The sequence below is a fragment of the Biomphalaria glabrata genome, chromosome 2, assembly GCF_947242115.1.
Source record: "Biomphalaria glabrata chromosome 2, xgBioGlab47.1, whole genome shotgun sequence".
In the NCBI taxonomy this organism is placed as follows: domain Eukaryota; kingdom Metazoa; phylum Mollusca; class Gastropoda; family Planorbidae; genus Biomphalaria; species Biomphalaria glabrata.
In genome coordinates, this window is record NC_074712.1 from 16,726,586 (window position 1) to 16,747,445 (window position 20,860).

General features: G+C 38.3%; 1 protein-coding gene across 4 annotated transcripts in view; it reads left to right on the forward strand.

The window, feature by feature from the left end:
- Positions 1 to 19,594, forward strand: part of LOC129924507 (uncharacterized) — a 32,570-nt gene extending 12,976 nt beyond the window's left edge. For 3 of the 4 annotated variants that reach the window (XM_056019419.1, XM_056019417.1, XM_056019418.1), the window contains 2 exons: positions 12,141 to 12,993; positions 15,960 to 19,594. In XM_056019419.1, coding sequence (XP_055875394.1) covers positions 12,593 to 12,993; positions 15,960 to 16,245 — 687 coding nt within the window. In that variant the 5' untranslated portion in view covers positions 12,141 to 12,592 and the 3' untranslated portion in view covers positions 16,246 to 19,594. Of the gene's footprint in view, positions 1 to 10,675; positions 10,874 to 12,140; positions 12,994 to 15,959 lie in introns of those variants that run through there. The other variant, XM_056019420.1, reaches the window with a different exon arrangement.
- Positions 19,595 to 20,860: the final 1,266 nt, after the last annotated feature.

The window sequence follows — 20,860 nt, forward strand, 5'->3', positions numbered from 1 at the left end:
GAGGTAAAGAGAGAAAATAGAAATAGAGGTAGAGAGAGAGGTAGAGAGAGTTGGAGAGAGAGGTAAGAGAGGTTAAGAGAGAAAATAGAAATAGAGGTAGAGAGAGAGGTAGAGAGAGTTGGAGAGAGAGGACAGAGAGAGGTAAAGAGAGAAAATAGAGATAGAGGTAGACAGAGAGGTAGAGAGGGGGGTAGAGTGAGAGGTAGAGAGGTAGAGATAAAGAGAGGGAGAGAGGGGTAGAAAAAGAGGTAGAGAGTAGTTAAAGAGGGGGAGGTAACGGTAAAGAGAGAGGTAGAGAGAGAGAGGCAGACAGAGAGAATTAGAGATATTTAGAAAGGAAGAGATAGATAGAGAGGGAGAGAGGGGTAGAGAGAGCAACGGTAGAAGTGAAGAGAAACGTAGAGAGAGAATTAGAGATGTAGAGAGAGAGAAAGGAAAAGAGGGAGAGAGAGAGAGAGATGAAACAAACAAACCACCAAACTGTTACACAAAGTCTCGACATTTAATCACTTCTAAAGAAAATTGAGACATTGGCAATATTTTCGTATTCCTAAATTATGTCTCATGTAATCACTGCACGTGATGTCAATGTCACAAATGTCAGGTAATGTCAAGTTCTGATAAAAACCTGGCCAAGAGGGGAGAGTGAGAGAGAGAGGGAGAGAGAGAGAGTTGGAGGATATAGGGCGAAAGTGAGACAGACAGAGTGATTCAGAGCAAAATAGAGACAGAGTGAGTGAGACAGACGGAGACAGAGTGAGTGAGACAGACGGAGACAGAGTGAGTGAGACAGACGGAGACAGAGTGAGTGAGACAGACGGAGACAGAGTGAGTGAGACAGACGGAGACAGAGTGAGTGAGACAGACAGAGACAGAGTGAGTGAGACAGACAGAGTGAGTGAGACAGACGGAGACAGAGTGAGTGAGACAGACGGAGAGAGAGTGAGTGAGACAGACAGAGACAGAGTGAGTGAGACAGACGGAGACAGAGTGAGTGAGACAGACGGAGACAGAGTGAGTGAGACAGACAGAGACAGAGTGAGTGAGACAGACGGAGACAGAGTGAGTGAGACAGACGGAGACAGAGTGAGTGAGACAGACGGAGACAGAGTGAGTGAGACAGACGGAGACAGAGTGAGTGAGACAGACGGAGACAGAGTGAGTGAGACAGACGGAGACAGAGTGAGTGAGACAGACAGAGACAGTGAGTGAGACAGACGGAGACAGAGTGAGTGAGACAGACGGAGACAGAGTGAGTGAGACAGACGGAGACAGAGTGAGTGAGACAGACAGAGTGAGTGAGACAGACAGAGTGAGTGAGACAGACGGAGACAGAGAGTCAAAATAAAACAGTTAGACAGCCAAAGTGACAGAGAGATTGTAAGACAGAGACATAGGCAGAGAGAAAGAGAGAGACAAGGTCAGACATAGTGATAAAGACAGAGAGATAGACTAGAGATTCCGAGAGAGTGAGAAAGAAGACAATGACAAAGCAAGAGAGAAAGGCAAAAGAGATACTGACCAAGAAAGTCAGACAGACAGAGAGATAGACAGAGATATTGATAACGATAGAGAGAGAGACAAATAATTTTACTGAAATTCATTCTGCTATGATGTACACTAGCCTCGGACAGTAGACTATTTGACAAAAATAACACTATAAGAAGCGAAATATAGAGATTGAGCTGTAATATCTAGATTGGAACATATAGAGGAGTTGAACATAAATCTTTAATGAAATCAGAAAACACTACCACTAGTTAAATAGAAGTCACGTGACACACCCTGATGATAAATTAGTGACATTCTTATTAATTATGTATATATCCATCACGTGCCTCCCTATTTCTCAGACCCAGTGATTCTTCACAGTAACTCGCCATTGGTTAAAACAAAGCTTATATGTGAAGCTCCATGCACGCCATTTTCTTTGGATTGTTGACCCCCGCCCCCTACTTTTGTCCAAACAATGAGTCAATAGAGACTCTAGTTCTTGTCTGTCCTCTGTGCATTGACCAGCACAAACTCACTTTTAGCATTTAATCAGGAAATGAAAAAGGAAAAAAATCCTAGTATCTGGAGGAGGTCAAAGAAGTTTCTGCTAGAGAAACTTAAATGAACAAACACCAGTTCACGTAGGAGTTTGTCAAAAACAAACTTTAATTAAGTTTGTGTTAAAAAAAAAACAAACAGAAGTATTTTGTTACGCCAGCGGTGCTCAAATGTTTTTGGCTTGGGGCCATACACATTTTTCAAAAGCAAGTCAAGAGCATCGCTATCAAAATGTATCGTAGAGTTTTATAGCGATGGGCGTCTAGGGCTTGTATTTGATGACCATACAGAATGTCTTGTGGAAGTCTACATTGTGGCATTCTATAAACATGTCCAAGCCAGCCAAGTCGTCTGCTGCTGATAACACATCGGATGTCCTGGCATCCTGCTCTTCGCAGCACTTCCTCATCGGTTATTTGATCTTGCCACCTTATTTTGAAGACCTCCTATTTTCTTTAGGGGTTTGAAAATGCCACTTCTGCTGAGCATGTCAAAGGCTTTAGTCAGATCAACAAAAATGATGTAAAGGGGTCTGTCTCTCTAGATAAGATAAAATAAGATAAGATAAGATCAATTTTATTGGTCCAATCAAATGGAAATTCAGTTTGACTATAATTGACCACCTCTCTCTCTCTCTCTCTCTCTCTCTCTCGTGCAGTTTCACCTGCTGTAGTCTTAAAGAGGATATCATGTCTATAGTGGCTCTGCATTGAGACTTTGAGACTCTGGGTAGACTCTAGAAACTATCACTTGCAGCCTGGATAGTGCCACTCTGGCAAAGATTTTGCAAACTATGCTGAGGAGAAAGATACCCCTTTAAATGTTACGGTCATTCCAATCTCCTTGGTTCTTATATATTGTGACTATATTTGCGTCACGCATGTCCTGTGGGACATGTCCTTATTCCCAGTAGCGGCAGAGGAGATTATAGAGTTCAGGGAGCAGGAGTGCTTGGTTGACCTTAACTACTTCCGTTGGAATGCCGAAAAAAATAAATACCGTTGCGAGATCGCCTGATGTTAACAACCTGGCCAGATATACGTAATCTAAACATTTTGGACATTCTGACGTCACATAGAAACCGGGTACGCAAAAAAAAAACAACGTCAGAAAACATCAAATTACTAAGTTATTATTTAAAATAAAATGAAAAGAATAATATATTCCTTTTCTGTAATTGAAAACACATTATATTACAAATTGTCAAAACCATCGGAGTTCCCCATTAAAGAAGCCTCAGCATTCAAACTAAAAATAGTCACGATAAAAAAATACCCCAATAATATCAGGAGAAATATCTTTAAAATAAAATATGATGGAATTAGAATAAAGCAACATCCCTATAGAGCTAATCCCGGGAGTACAGATTAGGCCAATAATAATCTTGTAATGTATTCATCCGCTATTCATTCGGAATATCGATCGAACTGTCTAGGGGAGATAACTGAGCCAGACATGGTAGCCTACATTATTAGATTATTTTTTTTTAAAAGGATGAATGCCAGTCTTGTGAGTTGCACTAATTGACGCGTTATGATTGCACGCCTGTGTGTGTGTGTTTGGTGTGTCTGTGGATGTATTTGTGCGCGTGTGAGTGCGTGTGTAAATGTTGAGGATACATTTCAAAGCTTGTGCTCTCTGTGACATTGTGTTTGTCTTCTGTGACAGTTCCTCAAATAAAAAACAAACATATTACCTAGGGTCAAAGGCGTAGCAAGGTACCCATGGGCCCGGGTTAAAGAATATATTGGTGGACCCCCTCCCCCAATAAGACGAATGTAATGCGTGACAAAATAATTAAGTAATCTAAATGTATCAGTATATTTACCAAAATACACTGTAATGCAAGTAGAGTAGCTTCTAAATAATCTTATTACGTTTGATTCAGAACTCCAACACGAATAAAAAGACAATGTTTGTAGGCCTACAATTGAAACAAAAAAAAAATTAAACGAGTTAACGGAGTTTCAAATGTATCAAGAAATGTTTGATGAGTTCTAGTTCCCATTCTAAACATTGTCCTTCCTAAAACACTTCTAGGTGTCAAACTTTGAAACATTGATACAAACAAGTTCTACGTCCATTATTTAATAGTAAGTAGATCGAATATTTATTGACTAATATTTTTCAAGCCTTCAAAGTAGCTAAGTAAGAAACCAGTGCATCTATTTCTAAATGCGAGAGCGGCTTCTTTTGATGAAACAATGCCCGAAGGTTATTCTAGTATCCACTCATATTGGAAGCACCATCATAGCTTTAACCTCGCAGGTTATTTAAGGATAAAAAGAATTTTAAGATTAATTGTTTAGCCAATTCTGCAGACATCTGGTTCTCCTCAAAATGAAAACCCAGCAATGACTAATTGCTATTTCTTTGATGTTCCGTCATCGGATATCACTCAACAGTATAAAAAAAACAAAACTATTTTGATCAACTGTTTATATGTCTTGAGTACTGCCACCAATGAAAGACACAAATGGTGCAGGATGTCCTTAAGTACCGGTATTTTTTGCCAGCTCTGCATTTCCCAACAAGTCTATTATTATCTTGTTTTGAATTTGTGGGGCTTTGTTTTCCTGCCAAATTTCAATATTCATTGCAATTTTCTGAGTTTTTTTTGTAAATATATAATGGTGTTAACTTTCTTTAAGAAATATGAACCAAGTTTCAACCAAATACTAGAGAAAGACACTATTCCATGGTCTATTTAGTCATCTCTGTATCTTCTAGATCTTGTTATAAACCTGCTTCCCAAGTCGGCTTCCTCATTAATTGCAATAGCACAAACATATTCAATTTTCACTATTCGCATGTATGAAAAGTACCGTTACTTTGGCTTGCTAAATATTTAATGTTATTTTTATTTTATTAGTTTTTGTTTGGATTTCATCTCTTTTATTCTGATATAATAATAATAATAATATTATTACATGGGGACAACATCGACAAGGCTGCTTCCTTAACATGGTTCAAACAGGTCATCTCTACCCTGAAACAGAAAGCTTTGTTACAGCAATAAAGGACAGAGTAATCAGGACAAAAAATTACGAGAAGCATATGCTGAAACTCTATGTTATCGACAAATGCCGAAAATGTGGAAACGTGGGCGAGTCGATTGAATACATTATGGCAGCATGTCCAGCCCTATCAGAATCAGCCTACCTAGGTCGCCATAACCAAGTTGCAAAGTTAATACACCAACACTTGACTTTTACACACAAATTGATCGGTAAGGACACTCCTCCTTATAAATACTCGCCACAAGAGGTTCTCGAGTCTACTGAACATCTGCTGTACTGGGATAGGCCTATTGTGACCGACAAAACGGTATATTTCAATCGCCCGGATCTTCAGTTCGTTGATAAAAAAGAAAAAAAAACGCTACCATTATCGACATCGCCCTACCACTGTCTCTCGTAATTTAAGAAAAACTGAGATAGAAAAACAACGAAAATATGGGAACCTAGGCTTGGAGATTAAGCGTTTATGGAAATTGTCCAAAATAACAATATACCCCATTGTTATATCAACCGAGGGGATAATAACAACTGACCTCACAGACACCTTCAAGACCCTTAACATTCCTAGGAACATCCTCGTTGCCTGTCAGAGGGGGGTACTGCTGCAGACATGCCACATCACCAGAAAATTCCTCAGTGGAAACTGTTAAAGGGACTACGATGAATTTTTTTTCTCTTTGGCGAAACTCGACCCTTGGCAGCGCCAGAGAATGACTACTCGTTCATTTCTAACATAATAATGATAATAATAATCTTTATTATCCATAAGGAAATTTTTTTTCAATTTGCTCATGACACCAAACAGAACAATTGGCTATCGGCGTCTTGTAGCTGCCGGTCCCAAGCCCGGGTGAGAAAGGAGGAGGGTTGACCGTGGGGCTAGCGATCCCGCCCTGTAGAACTACAATAGCTACAGAAACGGCAAACTTGACACATAAAGAAAAGTCTTGTATCTAATGATTACGTTAACAATGTTGACATACTACATACATACTTTCGAGGACCTGTCGGCCTTATTTTATTTTTTTACACTATTTTACAATGTTAACTTCGCCAGATTTTAAAGTTTTTAAAATTCAGTTATGTAATAGTTGGACGTCTACTGGACATATTGCAAATTCATTAATGATCTCGGTTTAGATCAAGTAAACTGTGTGGACTAAAACGAGAATAAGTACTTATATTTTAAATACAAAACATAATGTAAAAAAGTAAGCTTTGAGAAAATTGAATAATTAACAGGTGTATCGAAATTTTAATTGGTGACTATCAGGACTATCCCAATAGACTCTTTAGACGTAATTGTTACTGTCGCCACCTCACCCTTTTCCTCCCCCCCCCCCTGTACAACACATTAATATTTTATTAACCAAACTGTCCCCACCCTCTCCACCCATTCCTGTACTACCATCAATAGTTTTATAAACATACAGAAGAAAAAAAGAAAAAAAGAAAGAATGGGACGATATGGAAACGATTGTCACCTCAAACGCACGATTAATGGCTTGGTTCCCGGTCATTTCATCCCCGGTCATTTCATCTTTAGTCACCTCATCCCCTGGTTCTCCTGTGGGCCCTAACTGGTCAACAGTCATTGGCCCAAACTCAATGAGCTTCTTTGCGCCATTGTAGTTACGCCACAGGCTGTGGGCCCCTAATTGTCGTGGGCCCGGGTTCATTGAACCCCTTCGAGCCATGGATATTATGCCACTGCCTAGGACAGATGACCTTGAATATCCGAGAATAAATAAACACAGCGTACCGAAAAAGACAGGCGATCCTTAGGAAGACCGCGAATAATATGACTTGATGAATTAGAGGCAGATCTACAACAGCCAAAAGTAGAGTAATGAAGAAAGATCTGAATGGAAGCCAGACTAGAACCCTCAATGGACTGTAGCGCCACTAAGATTGATGGATTGAGGCATGGATGGATTAATGCTAAAGTTGGACACAATCTCTAACGCAATGAATGAATGCTAAAGTTGGACACAATCTCTAACGCAATGAATGAATGCTAAAGTCTGACATAATCTCTAACGCAATGAATGAATGCTAAAGTTGGACACAATCTCTAATGCAATGAATGAATGCTAAAGTTGGACACAATCTCTAACGCAATGAATAAATGCTAAAGTTGGACACAATCTCTAACGCAATGAATGAATGCTAAAGTTGGACACAATCTCTAACGCAATGAATGAATGCTAAAGTCTGAGACAATCTCTAACGCAATGAATGAATGCTAAAGTTGGACACAATCTCTAACGCAATGAATGAATGCTAAAGTTGGACACAATCTCTAACGCAATGAATGAATGCTAAAGTCTGAGACAATCTCTAACGCAATGAATGAATGCTAAAGTTGGACACAATCTCTAACGCAATGAATGAATGCTAAAGTCTGAGACAATCTCTAACGCAATGAATGAATGCTAAAGTTGGACACAATCTCTAACGCAATGAATGAATGCTAAAGTTGGACACAATCTCTAACGCAATGAATGAATGCTAAAGTCTGAGACAATCTCTAACGCAATGAATGAATGCTAAAGTTGGACACAATCTCTAACGCAATGAATGAATGCTAAAGTCTGACACAATCTCTAACGCAATGAATGAATGCTAAAGTTGGACACAATCTCTAACGCAATGAATGCTAAAGTCTGACACAATCTCTAACGCAATGAATAAATGCTAAAGTTGGACACAATCTCTAACGCAATGAATGAATGCTAAAGTTGGACACAATCTCTAACGCAATGAATGAATGCTAAAGTTGGACACAATCTCTAACGCAATGAATGAATGCTAAAGTCTGACACAATCTCTAACGCAATGAATGAATGCTAAAGTTGGACACAATCTCTAACGCAATGAATGCTAAAGTCTGACATAATCTCTAATGCAATGAATGAATGCTCAAGTTGGACACAATCTCTAACGCAATGAATGAATGCTAAAGTCTGACACAATCTCTAACGCAATGAATGAATGCTAAAGTTGGACACAATCTCTAATGCAATGAATGAATGCTAAAGTTGGACACAATCTCTAACGCAATGAATGAATGCTAAAGTTGGACACAATCTCTAACGCAGTGAATGAATGCTAAAGTCTGAGACAATCTCTAACGCAATGAATGAATGCTAAAGTTGGACACAATCTCTAACGCAATGAATGAATGCTAAAGTTGGACACAATCTCTAACGCAATGAATGAATGCTAAAGTTGGACACAATCTCTAACGCAATAAATGCTAAAGTCTGACATAATCTCTAATGCAATGAATAAATGCTAAAGTTGGACACAATCTCTAATGCAATGAATGAATGCTAAAGTTGGACACAATCTCTAACGCAATGAATGAATGCTAAAGTTGGACACAATCTCTAATGCAATGAATGAATGCTAAAGTTGGACACAATCTCTAACGCAATGAATGAATGCTAAAGTTGGACACAATCTCTAACGCAATGAATGAATGCTAAAGTTGGACACAATCTCTAATGCAATGAATGAATGCTAAAGTCTGAGACAATCTCTAACGCAATGAATGAATGCTCAAGTTGGACACAATCTCTAACGCAATGAATGAATGCTAAAGTCTGACACAATCTCTAACGCAATGAATGAATGCTAAAGTTGGACACAATCTCTAACGCAATGAATGCTAAAGTCTGACATAATCTCTAATGCAATGAATGAATGCTCAAGTTGGACACAATCTCTAACGCAATGAATGAATGCTAAAGTCTGACACAATCTCTAACGCAATGAATGCTAAAGTCTGACATAATCTCTAATGCAATGAATGAATGCTCAAGTTGGACACAATCTCTAACGCAATGAATGAATGCTAAAGTCTGACACAATCTCTAACGCAATGAATGAATGCTAAAGTCTGACATAATCTCTAATGCAATGAATGAATGCTAAAGTCTGACATAATCTCTAACGCAATGAATGAATGCTAAAGTCTGACATAATCTCTAATGCAATGAATGAATGCTAAAGTCTGACATAATCTCTAACGCAATGAATGAATGCTAAAGTCTGACATAATCTCTAACGCAATGAATGAATGCTAAAGTCTGACATAATCTCTAATGCAATGAATGAATGCTAAAGTCTGACATAATCTCTAATGCAATGAATGAATGCTAAAGTCTGACATAATCTCTAACGCAATGAATAAATGCTAAAGTCTGACATAATCTCTAACGCAATGAATGAATGCTAAAGTCTGACACAATCTCTAACGCAATGAATGAATGCGAGTTTTTTCTCTAACATCTTGACATTTGTAAAAATAAAAGAATATTATTGCAAGACCCAGCTTGCCTGGTCGTGCTGAATGCGTTCTGGACTGTCGCCTCGATAGTATCGGGTTCGAACCGTGTCCCCCACCACCTCTGTCGTCACGTGGAAGGTTTGACCTAGGATGTTTGACCTAGGATGTTTGACCTAGGATGTTTGACCTAGGATGTTTGACCTAGAATGTTTGACCTAGGATACTTGACCTAGGATGTTTGACCTAGGATGTTTGACCTAGGATGCTTGACCTAGGATGTTTGACCTAGAATGTTTGACCTAGGATGTTTGACCTAGGATGTTTGACCTAGGAAGTTTGACCTAGGATGTAACAATCTTCGAAATTCTGAAGGAACAAGAGAAGAACGTAAAACAAAACAAAACATGACCTTGACCTTTCTATGTCTCTAGAGAAGATGAGAATTGGCTAAAAATAGAGTAAGTGGGAAAACTTGCTATATGATTTAATCTCAACAGACAAAAAAAAAAGTTCTTGTAACTAAATGCGCAGGTGGAAACGGTCGTGAAATATATTTATAGCTTTTATAAAGCGCTACTTTCATGCTTATAGCATGCTCAGAGCGCTTTGGTCCAATCTCATTTGTGGACCAGTGGGGGGGGGGGAGAGGGGGTATCTAGGAGTTGGTTTTCCGTGCTGCCTTTAGGCGCTCAGTAAACACAACTCTACCCGAGTCGGGTGTCGAACCTCGAGCCCCCTTCTAGGTAGCCAAGCCAAGCCAAGTTCAAGCGCACTTGGCCTCTCGACCACGCTTCCCACCTATAATATATATAGGTTTATAATACCTATAAATATAACGAATAGGCCAATAGGGAAGCTGAAACAGAATCCCCCGTTTGGGTGCAGAGTCCTTTGATGGAGAAGAGCCCCACTAGCCATATCCCTATCCACACACCGGGGCCGTTTTATGTCGGACACCCGCAGGGATGATGGGGTACAGGCAGGGAATTTTGTGTTTCCCCGGTGTGCTTGGCCTTCGGGCTCGCCTCTAATCCAAGCGTCTTCGTATACGAGCCATAGGTAATAGTGATGTAACAAATGAAATCTGCCTGGATCCCCCCCCCCCCGAACAACTGTCCAGACAACCCGATGGAAGAAACGAAATGCAATAATAAATTTAATAAAAAAAGAAAACCCGTGCGCACTGAATAACGTACAGGTCTGGAAACATTTTCAAGTGAATGCAATGAGAAAAGAAAACAGTAATGATGTCACTGGTGCGCGACTTGCTAGCAGCCCCGTCTCGCTTTTTTCTTTGTTAGTTCGCTGTGTTCTATCACTGGTGCTGACATAGTTCTCACCGCAAGGGGGAATGACTCTCCCAACAAAATCCCAAAACTGACTGGATTCAATAACCGTTAAATGGGAGAAATGAAAACAGGAAAGAATTCTGGTCTAGCTTGAGATGTACATTATAGATTTGTAGATATCTGGCCTGTTTCTGGGTTTTTTATTTCCTCCATCAATGGTATGTAACTTTACTTATATACCTTAGGTATTTTTTTTTCTCTTTATGTGTTGTATTCATATGCAAGGAAACTGTGAGTGAAGTGCCCCATGCGCGAGGCCCCTTAGATGTATCATTCACACCCCATAGGTGTATCCAGAAGGGAGGTGAATACCGCACGTATCCATTGTAACGCAGATAAAGTTTTAGTTTACACAAGAAATAAGAACGTCTTCTTCATTATAATCAACAAATTGTAAGGGGCTGCACGTTATCTTCTAGTATATCATAGGTAGAGACTGTAGAATAAATGGACAATATTTCTTCGCTCATCCGATAATGGGTGTGGGAGAAATAACGTGTTGAATTATCTAAGGGGACGAAACCGTGAATATGTTACCGGTTACCGTATCTGTGAATACTGAAGGATTAATTTCCATTGTTTGGTATTAAACAAAATAATTACTCTTCAGTAATTAATGGACTAATTGGTTAATTCTTTTGTTGATTCACGTTTTGTCTATGCCAACGAATAATTGTTTCAACTTGATTCGAGAATGGACGTGGGAGAACTGAGGCGTCCTAACGTTTTACCAGACACTGTGAGTTGATAGAAGCTTTGGAAAAAAAAAGAAAGCTGGAAAAAAACGAACATAAAAATAATATAAGATAGAACGTAGAATACGATTTTTGTGCCCTAAATAAGAATTAATGAATGTAACATTTGAAAAAGGAACTTTTTTTTTTACCTCGTCCCATTCGCCCCCCCCCTTTTTTTTTTCCCCAAAGAAAACATCCTGATTAAGCGAATGTTTACTTCTGTTACACTTTAACATCTAACAATCATTAGTTATTAAGAGAAAAACAATCAATGTGATCATCCGTATATTTTAATAAATAGAACTTTGTTTTCCTATTCGACACTTAATTAAAAAAAAAATTAAAACGGTGTATAATTTTCTTACATTTTCAGACAAATTTTTAAAACCTATTTTATTACACATTTGCAAGTTTATATTGAAATAAAATTATTAAAACTGTGCTAAAAAAAAGCCCCTTGCTGATAGATTGTGCTCCTGTTACGCTGTTCTTGTACTCTTGATTCAATAAATTACCTTGCAGGTTAAACTCTTTTTGTGGAGTTATGCTCAAAATAAAATTGAGCAAACACTTGCCTGTCATGTGACCTGCTTTAATTAAACGTTAATATAGATCTGATAATTAGTACAATTCATCAACTCGTCAAAGTTTTATTTTACCAATATCTTTTATTTCTATCCTAAAACAGAATTGCTGGCAGACAGGATGAATAACTAGCTTGGCGTTCATTTGGCTGTAAACCTTGTTCTGTCTCCTCGACTTGCTAACTGATGAGGTCAGTGCAGGCCAGAAGGTTACAAGAAAAACAATTGGACTGCTCGGAAACTTGAGAGAATACTGAGAGCCCTTTTATAGGCAGCTCGTCTCTTAACTTTGAAGCTTAGTGTGAGGACCTTGTAATACAGATCTTAGTGAGAGAATCTCTTTTACAGATCTTAGTGAGAGAATCTCTTTTTACAGATTTTAGTGAGAGAATCTCCTAATGCATACGATAGATGGTGCTTCTTGAGACGTAGCTGTGTTTGCATCTATAAGTTCTTCAAGCCTCGGAGACTGGCTCCACGCCTATTAAACAATCTAAACACAGTCATCAACCAATGGAACGAAGCTGAAAGAGACATCACCGCAAAGAACTCCGTCATGGAGAATAACGATGCCAACTTCTCTTTAGGGAATCCAGCCCGTCCAGCGCCTCCCCGCGTCAGGCGGGAGAGCTGCCACTCGCTGTTCCTTTCAACCCTACCAACAATTCATGAGGTGGAACCGCTGGTTACGCCTACTCCGTCCGCCTACTCCGACGGGCGCCCCTTGGACGCGTTTCAGTCTAAGACAAACACAGTCATGTTAATGGGTCAAGATGGCGTCGGTCCTGACGATCAGCCCAGCCAGCTGTCAAGAATCATTTCCGCTACTACCCATGTAGAGTACAACATTCCAGTGACATCCGGGGACCAGCACATGGTGACCTGGGGCTTCACTGCCTTTAGTGTCGAGAAATGTGAGCCTCATCACACCTGGCAACATGGGAACAAATTTTCTCTGTAAGTGCAGGGTTGGTAAGAAGTAAACTACAATAGTACAACTTTAATTCTTTTTGACCGAAATGAAACAAGCGTTTTCACCAGCCACGCCCCATTTCCTTTTGGGTTGTCCTTAGAACATCAAGAGAGACACTGGTCTATGCGTTCACGTTGTCCTTAGAACACCAAGAGAGACACTGGTCTATGCGTTCACGTTGTCCTTAGAACACCAAGAGAGACGCTGGTCTATGCGTTCACGTTGTTCTTAGAACACCAAGAGAGACCCTGGTCCATGCGTTCACGTTGTCCTTAGAACACCAAGAGAGACCCTGGTCCATGCGTTCACGTTGTCCTTAGAACACCAAGAGAGACCCTGGTCCATGCGTTCACGATGTTCTTATTACACCAAGAGAGACCCTGGTCCATAGGTTCACGTTGTTCTTATTACACCAAGAGAGACCCTGGTCCATAGGTTCACGTTGTTCTTAGAACACCAAGAGAGACCCTGGTCCATAGGTTCACGTTGTTCTTAGAACACCAAGAGAGACCCTGGTCCATAGGTTCACGTTGTTCTTATTACACCAAGAGAGACCCTGGTCCATGCGTTCACGTTGTCCAGCCAGCCTTTCTTTGGACAAGACTTTTTTCCTCCACTCTACATTGAAGATTGACTTTTGAAAATGAGTCGTACCTTGCACTATAACCCAACCAGCTCAGCTTATGTCTTTTCATGGTATAAGATTTGTTTCCTTTTTTACCACCCAGAGTGCTGACTTGTACAACAAATTTTTCTCCTGGTATCTAATATTTACCACATCCAACATTTACTTTAAACAAAAAAGTCCCAGTAATCAGACCATTATATCTCTGCGCATCCAAATCTGTTAAAAATTTCTTTCGCTACTCTACTAAGTAGATCTATGGGAAAGGACCAATGGCGAACGCTTTTGTGCCAGTTTTTAGTTTAGAATTTATAACTCCGCAATGGTTAAACTTATTAAAAAGATGAAAACATCTGCGGACTCCTCAGCTACTGGGCGATATAACTAAATTGGACACTTTTTTCAAGTCAACTTGCGGTAGGGGTTGGACCTAATCAGCGAACGCAATTTTCGCGGGAGTCATAATGAGCAAAAGGCCGTAAAAAATAGCGAAATAGCATGTTAAAATATAGGAAAGTATGCTTCAATTAGTTATATCATCTAAATTCTTCCATGAAGCATTATATAACTATTGTCCTCCTTGTGGTATTAGGCTTAAATTTGTTTTCACATTTCTCGTGCTCCACATCTCCTTTCTCTGCTTGGAACTGATGTCTATATAGCCTACGAAACTTGCGATCAATTTTTTTTTTAAAGAAATAAAGAAACTACAAAATTCTATCTCGCCACCTTCCTATAGGCTAGTCCACGTCGTACTACTCTCCATTTCATAAACTCTCGTTACTGCGACATTTTTTTTAAAAAGAACTTATGTTCAGTGCACTAAATCACCATCAACTCGATCTCTCCCCCCCCCCCCCCCCACACACACGCTGATTGACCCAAAGGCAGATCCCGAATGCGATGGATTGATGATGTATGGAGACAGATCTACAACAGCTTGGGTTTCGGGTATGGAGACGAAAGGCTCAGGAGAGATCTTGTAATTTTATTCATGTATATTATATGGTAACTCTTATATTTATTACTAAATATATAGTTCGCGTTTTTTCCGCTCCTGAAATCGAATATTTTCTACTGGAAAACTCTTGGAAATCTCCTGAAATCCTAATCTCAGAATGGTTGGGGAACCCTGTGAAAATGAATTCTGTACTTCTTTTAAACATTTATACACATATTAATATCATTAATTAGTAACAAGAGGTTAACCAGCCAGTTAAAAAAAAAGGAGGACGGCAAAACAGAGGTCCCCCCCCCCCCCCGTATAAGCGCTGTTAAGATCAACTGAAGCGTCATTTCACCCTCACTGGCATAGATTAAAGTAACTGCCAGCATATGACCTCTGAGAGACTGTTGGAGAGCTGCGAGTCAAACATTTTAGACGGAAAGAAAATGCGGGAAAATATGCTGGTCGCAACTGGGCGTAGTCATGTGAAACACTTAATGCACTCATCCTTAATCTTCGAAATCGAAGACATTGGGTTAAGGTTAATAATAGGGCTATTATTTAATATTTCAGTTTACAAACAATAACAATAGATAAGACAAAAAGAAGAACAGATTAATTCAGTAACTAAATTATTATTAATGGCTTTTTAAGCTTATAATAGGGGTTTCGCTGAATAGGTTTTCAGTTAAAAAGGTCATTTTGAGCGAACACCCCATAATATTTTTTTTTCAACGGAATGAATAGCCTTAGCTATTCTAGCTAACTATTTCCTCATCTATTTAGAAGCATAATATGCAATTTTTTTTTGTCCATTGGTGCTTTAAAATCGCCTTAAGTTCGGACCTATTCTCGTTTATCCGGAAACGTTTTGAGAATGAAATTTCCATACATGTCAACTTTGACCTTCATCTATGCTTTATTTTATGAGGGAAAACGAAAGTGAATATGTGGGAAATGTAGAAAAATGGAGTCTTTATAATACCATTTTATTAGTTCTGCAGTTACTTTTGAAATAAATAAGAATGGATAATAATTACGGGAGGTGTTCGCTTTATATGCCGTTTCGCTGATGGGCCTTTCCTATATAGATCAAATTTTGAATCTTGAGCATTAGTTGTCTTCTCTGGCCTGTACTAGGGCCAATAACTTTACAAAGGCTGATAACTCTAGAAATGCTCTTTCTTATTTTTTTGGAAGTCATTTTCTAAAACGGAAAACCCCAAAACAAAATGCATTTCTTTCTTGAAATAGAGGAAAAGTTTTGATTAAACTTAGGTGTAGCAGTTAGAACCAAGGTACTTCTACTAGTAAATATCACTATAAATAATACCAGGCGTTCCCAGGTCTGATTATTTCTATTTTGGTTTTTCCTTCAGACGCAGTCTTCATGACTTCAACAGAACAGACAAGGACTGGGACACGAAAGACAAGTCTGGGACGGACGCATCTAACCATCAGCTTAGCAGCTCAAGCTTTTACCGGATGGACTCGCAAACCACGGACAAAACTGACCCATCAGCCAAACTGTTGAATGACAGCGCCACCGAAGGGACAAGCAAATCCTGTACTCAGAATGTCCAGCTGAGGATTATGTTTGTTCTGGGCTTGCTTTTCGTGTCTGGAATAATTGTTTGGATTCTCTCCCCATTTTTCCCTATGTAACCGCTGACACCAAGAATACGTCTGTAACTTTGAGGTTTTGATTACATTTGGCTAGCTGAAAATTCAGGTCGTACTGGAATAAAGTTCTTAGAGGAATTTTCAATTTAAAACCATGACCAGATCAAGACTAGATCAATAGAGTTGCAATGTATGCAGCTACAAATAAGTGCGTCAATGGATACAATTCATGTAACAAACCAAATAGAAAACAAAAAATGGATCCTGTCAACATGGAATGTACATCCATCGATAATGACAAGCAATTGTAATCCATGGATCCTGCCACCATGGAATGTACATCCATCGATAATGACAAGCAATTGTAATCCATAGATCCTGCCAATATGGAATGTACATCCATCGATAATGACAAGCAATTGTAATCCATGGATCCTGTCAATATGGAATGTACATCCATCGATAATGACAAGCAATTGTAATCCATAGATCCTGCCAATATGGAATGTACATCCATCGATAATGACAAGCAATTGTAATCCATGGATCCTGTCAATATGGAATGTACATCCATCGATAATGACAAGCAATTGTAATCCATAGATCCTGCCAATATGGAATGTACATCCATCGATAATGACAAGCAATTGTAATCCATGGATCCTGTCAATATGGAATGTACATCCATCGATAATGACAAGCAATTGTAATCCATAGATCCTGCCAATATGGAATGTACATCCATCGATAATGACAAGCAATTGTAATCCATGGATCCTGTCAATATGGAATGTAAATCCATCGATAATGACAAGCAATTGTAATCCATAGATCCTGCCAATATGGAATGTACATCCATCGATAATGACAAGCAATTGTAATCCATAGATCCTGTCAATATGGAATGTACATCCATCGATAATGACAAGCAATTGTAATCCATGGATCCTGTCAATATGGAATGTACATCCATCGATAATGACAAGCAATTGTAATCCATGGATCCTGTCAATATGGAATGTACATCCATCGATAATGACAAGCAATTGTAATCCATGGATCTTGTCAATATGGAATGTACATCCATCGATAATGACAAGCAATTGTAATCCATAGATCCTGTCAATATGGAATGTACATCCATCGATAATGACAAGCAATTGTAATCCATTGATCCTGTCAATATGGAATGTACATCCATCGATAATGACAAGCAATTGTAATCCATGGATCCTGTCAATATCAAAGGTAAAATGTAGAGACTATGAGCGAGTTAGAATCAAAGATCACAAATCAGTGAATTGTAGCATCAAAGAAAACAACCAAGCCAGAGTTTGAAACAAAGACTACAGCCAAAGGTAGAATCAAAGATCACTCGGAAGCTAAATTTGAAAAAAGAAATTTATTAATGAAAAAGAAGAATGTTAAAAATGTCAAACAAAACAAGTAGATCAACATTTTCTGACAAAAAAAAATATTTTGTAAAACTTGTCTACAAAAGTTAGCAATTAGTCATTAGCTATTCCCCTTTTTAGACTATTTGGTCATCACAAGACAAGGCGCTACTAAAGAAATTTCTGACCGTATTTACTTTTCTATGTCAAATCGCAGGGAAGACTTTTGTTTATATTCTTACTTTTCCCTATTGACTATGTCTTTTAGCATTTGGTTCATAGATACAATACTATAGCATCAAGACTTCCATGATATTTTCTTGGACGAACTCCTGACGTGAGAACTTAGGCTCTAACTTTGTAACCTGGTCAAAGTATGTTTGGTCAAGAGTGACTGCAGTCTTCAGTCACCAAACTTGATTGTCTCATTCTCTGAGGATAGCAGTATTCCTTGTCAGTAAAAGACATGCAGTTTAGTGTGAATGTTATTGCATGGGATGAATCACTTAGTGACAAACATGTCACTTTTAGTAACGACCAACTTGTCGATGACACTTCTAGTAATGGAGTTAGCCAGGAAAACAAATGACTTGGTTAACATGCATGACTAGATTAACCTAGGAATACGCGTAGGTCGTAATTATCTTCTTTTTTGAAGTAACGTCTGTATTTTATAAGATAAGATAAGAAACACTCGGCAGTGAAAAAATTGTTAGTGATTTGTATTGATTTAAATATGCACAGTTAAATAATACGCCAAACCACACAACACACATCACTCGTGTCAACAAACGTAACACAAGATACCACAATGACATAACCCACACGACAACACACCAACTCAACACATTATAGTATATATAGCTTCACACATAGCATCACACATAACATCACACATGACACCACACCAAAACAACACATTATAGCTCACATAACTTTACACATAACATCACACATGACACCACACATGACACCACACCAAAACAACACATTATAGCTCACATAACTTTACACATAACATCACACATGACACCACACTCAACACCACACCAGAAAAAAAATTACACACCACACATAAGACCACACCACACATGACACCAAACATAACACCACATATCACAAATGTTACCACATATAACACAACACATGACACCTAATCACCACATGACACAATACCACACATCACACCAATCAAAACCACCACAGCACAAATGACACCTCAAACCACATCAAACAAGACGCCACTCACAATACCACACGCCACAGCACAAATGACACAAAATGTACTACAGACGTGACTGAAAGGTAGCCGTGTTGAAGCCAGACATCATTATTTGGTAGCGTGAAAGTTTTGTTTGGTAAACAAGTGTGATACAATTATAAACTATATATATACAGAGAGAGAGAGAGGAACAAACAGATTAGATAGAGAGATTGGGAGAGAGAAATGGACAATGAGAGAGAAAGCGACTGAATGAGTTCGTAGAAACTAGATATATATTTAACCAAGTGCGTTGTAGTGGGCAGCTGGATGCCCTTCTAGTGATAAAAAATGAGGTGGGGGATTTTCCCCTTGCATTTATGCTTTAATTTTTTTTTTTTTTTTTTTGTGTGTGTATACTAAAGGGTTATAACTGTGTATTTAAAAAGCCTACTTTATTGTTTTAAGAGTTGTCTACCGTTGAATGTGATACTGTTCAGTGCAGCATGTGATATTTATAAAATGACAGTATTTCAACATTCTATCAATATTCTTTTAATGTTCCACTTGGATGACTAAAAATTTAAATTTGTCTCTTGACTAATAAAAGACTGATTTTGTTTTCTGTGATTTGGTGGAATTATTCTAGGATTCTATGTACATGTACAAATATATATTTTTTTCAAAAATTATAATAATTAATAATATATGTACATATATAAACACTGTACACACACACACAAATGGAATGTTGTGATGAAATAAAGAAAAGAAAACAGAGCAAATATTAATACAGAGTCTGTTTCTTATTTAAAACTTGTTTTGTGCATTAATTAACTAGTATGCATTCATATATTTATTTATGAAATTCTGAAGAAAACAAGGGAAATAATAAATGAATTTATTTTCGGTGCTATTTTCATGAGTTAACCACCTTTTTTCATCTTTGAAAAATAATTGCGTGCTAGGGTTTTGAAACCCAGGAATATTTTTAAAAAAATTACCCTTCTAAAATATATAAAAAAAAAAACAACACATACCAGTTAACCATTTTAAAAATATCAGATACACACTCACTCGCTCATGCACGCTTCTTTAAAATGATCTAAGACACGATTTGACTATTGACTAGTTTAAAATTATCCGGTATAGACCAACATATAAATATTTATTGGCTTAATACAATGACGCCCAACATGCTAACCTAATTCGACCTGCGGGCCATTTTAATTTCTAAAACTCATCTCGCGGGCGGCATGACCAAAAAGTTACAAAACCGAACTGAAATTATTTTGAGACTTTTTTTAAAGCTAGAAACCCAAGGATTCAGTACGACATGAACTAATGTGATATTTGATGATTATTTAGTTTTTAACGCGTCAGAAAATAGCTTCATTTCTCTGCTTCAAATGTTAGCAACAGTTTCTAGGCGTAGTTAATCAATCTTTTATTCGTGATTCAAACCAAGTATGCCGCCATATTTATTTTATAATGCCGATATATATATATGTTTTTTAAACATTTACACTTTCTTTATAAAACAAAGATGTTGACTTATTATCATGTTCCAGAAAAAAAAAAAGAAGTAAAGATCCGTTCACTTTTCCTGGTAGCTTCTACATTCAGAGTCCCAGTTCATAAACGCACAAATGTTCAAGGTCATGGTACCAATCCATCACAGAAAATAAGAGAGCTCTAAAGTAGGTAAAGGTACATTTTTCACCTTTTTTTTTTTTTGGAGGTGGGATTTTTTCCACTTAGTGCCAACGTTTTGGCGGGCCGGACGGAACCATGTCTCGGGCCCGATCTGGCCCGCAGACCGTATTTAGGGCATCACTGGCTTAATAAATTGACCATGCAAGCGAGGTAATATATTAAATTATAGAACTACTTTAGACCAGTTAGGGTAGAGGATTATTTATGGTAAGGTAGACAAGTGAGAGACAATTATATTTTCATTTTTTTCAAGAGCTTTTTTCCTTGCAATGAAAGTATTACAGGTGAGTACATGATTGCCGAAACCCCACAGATCTATGCTTCCTGATATCTTTACGGCTTCAGA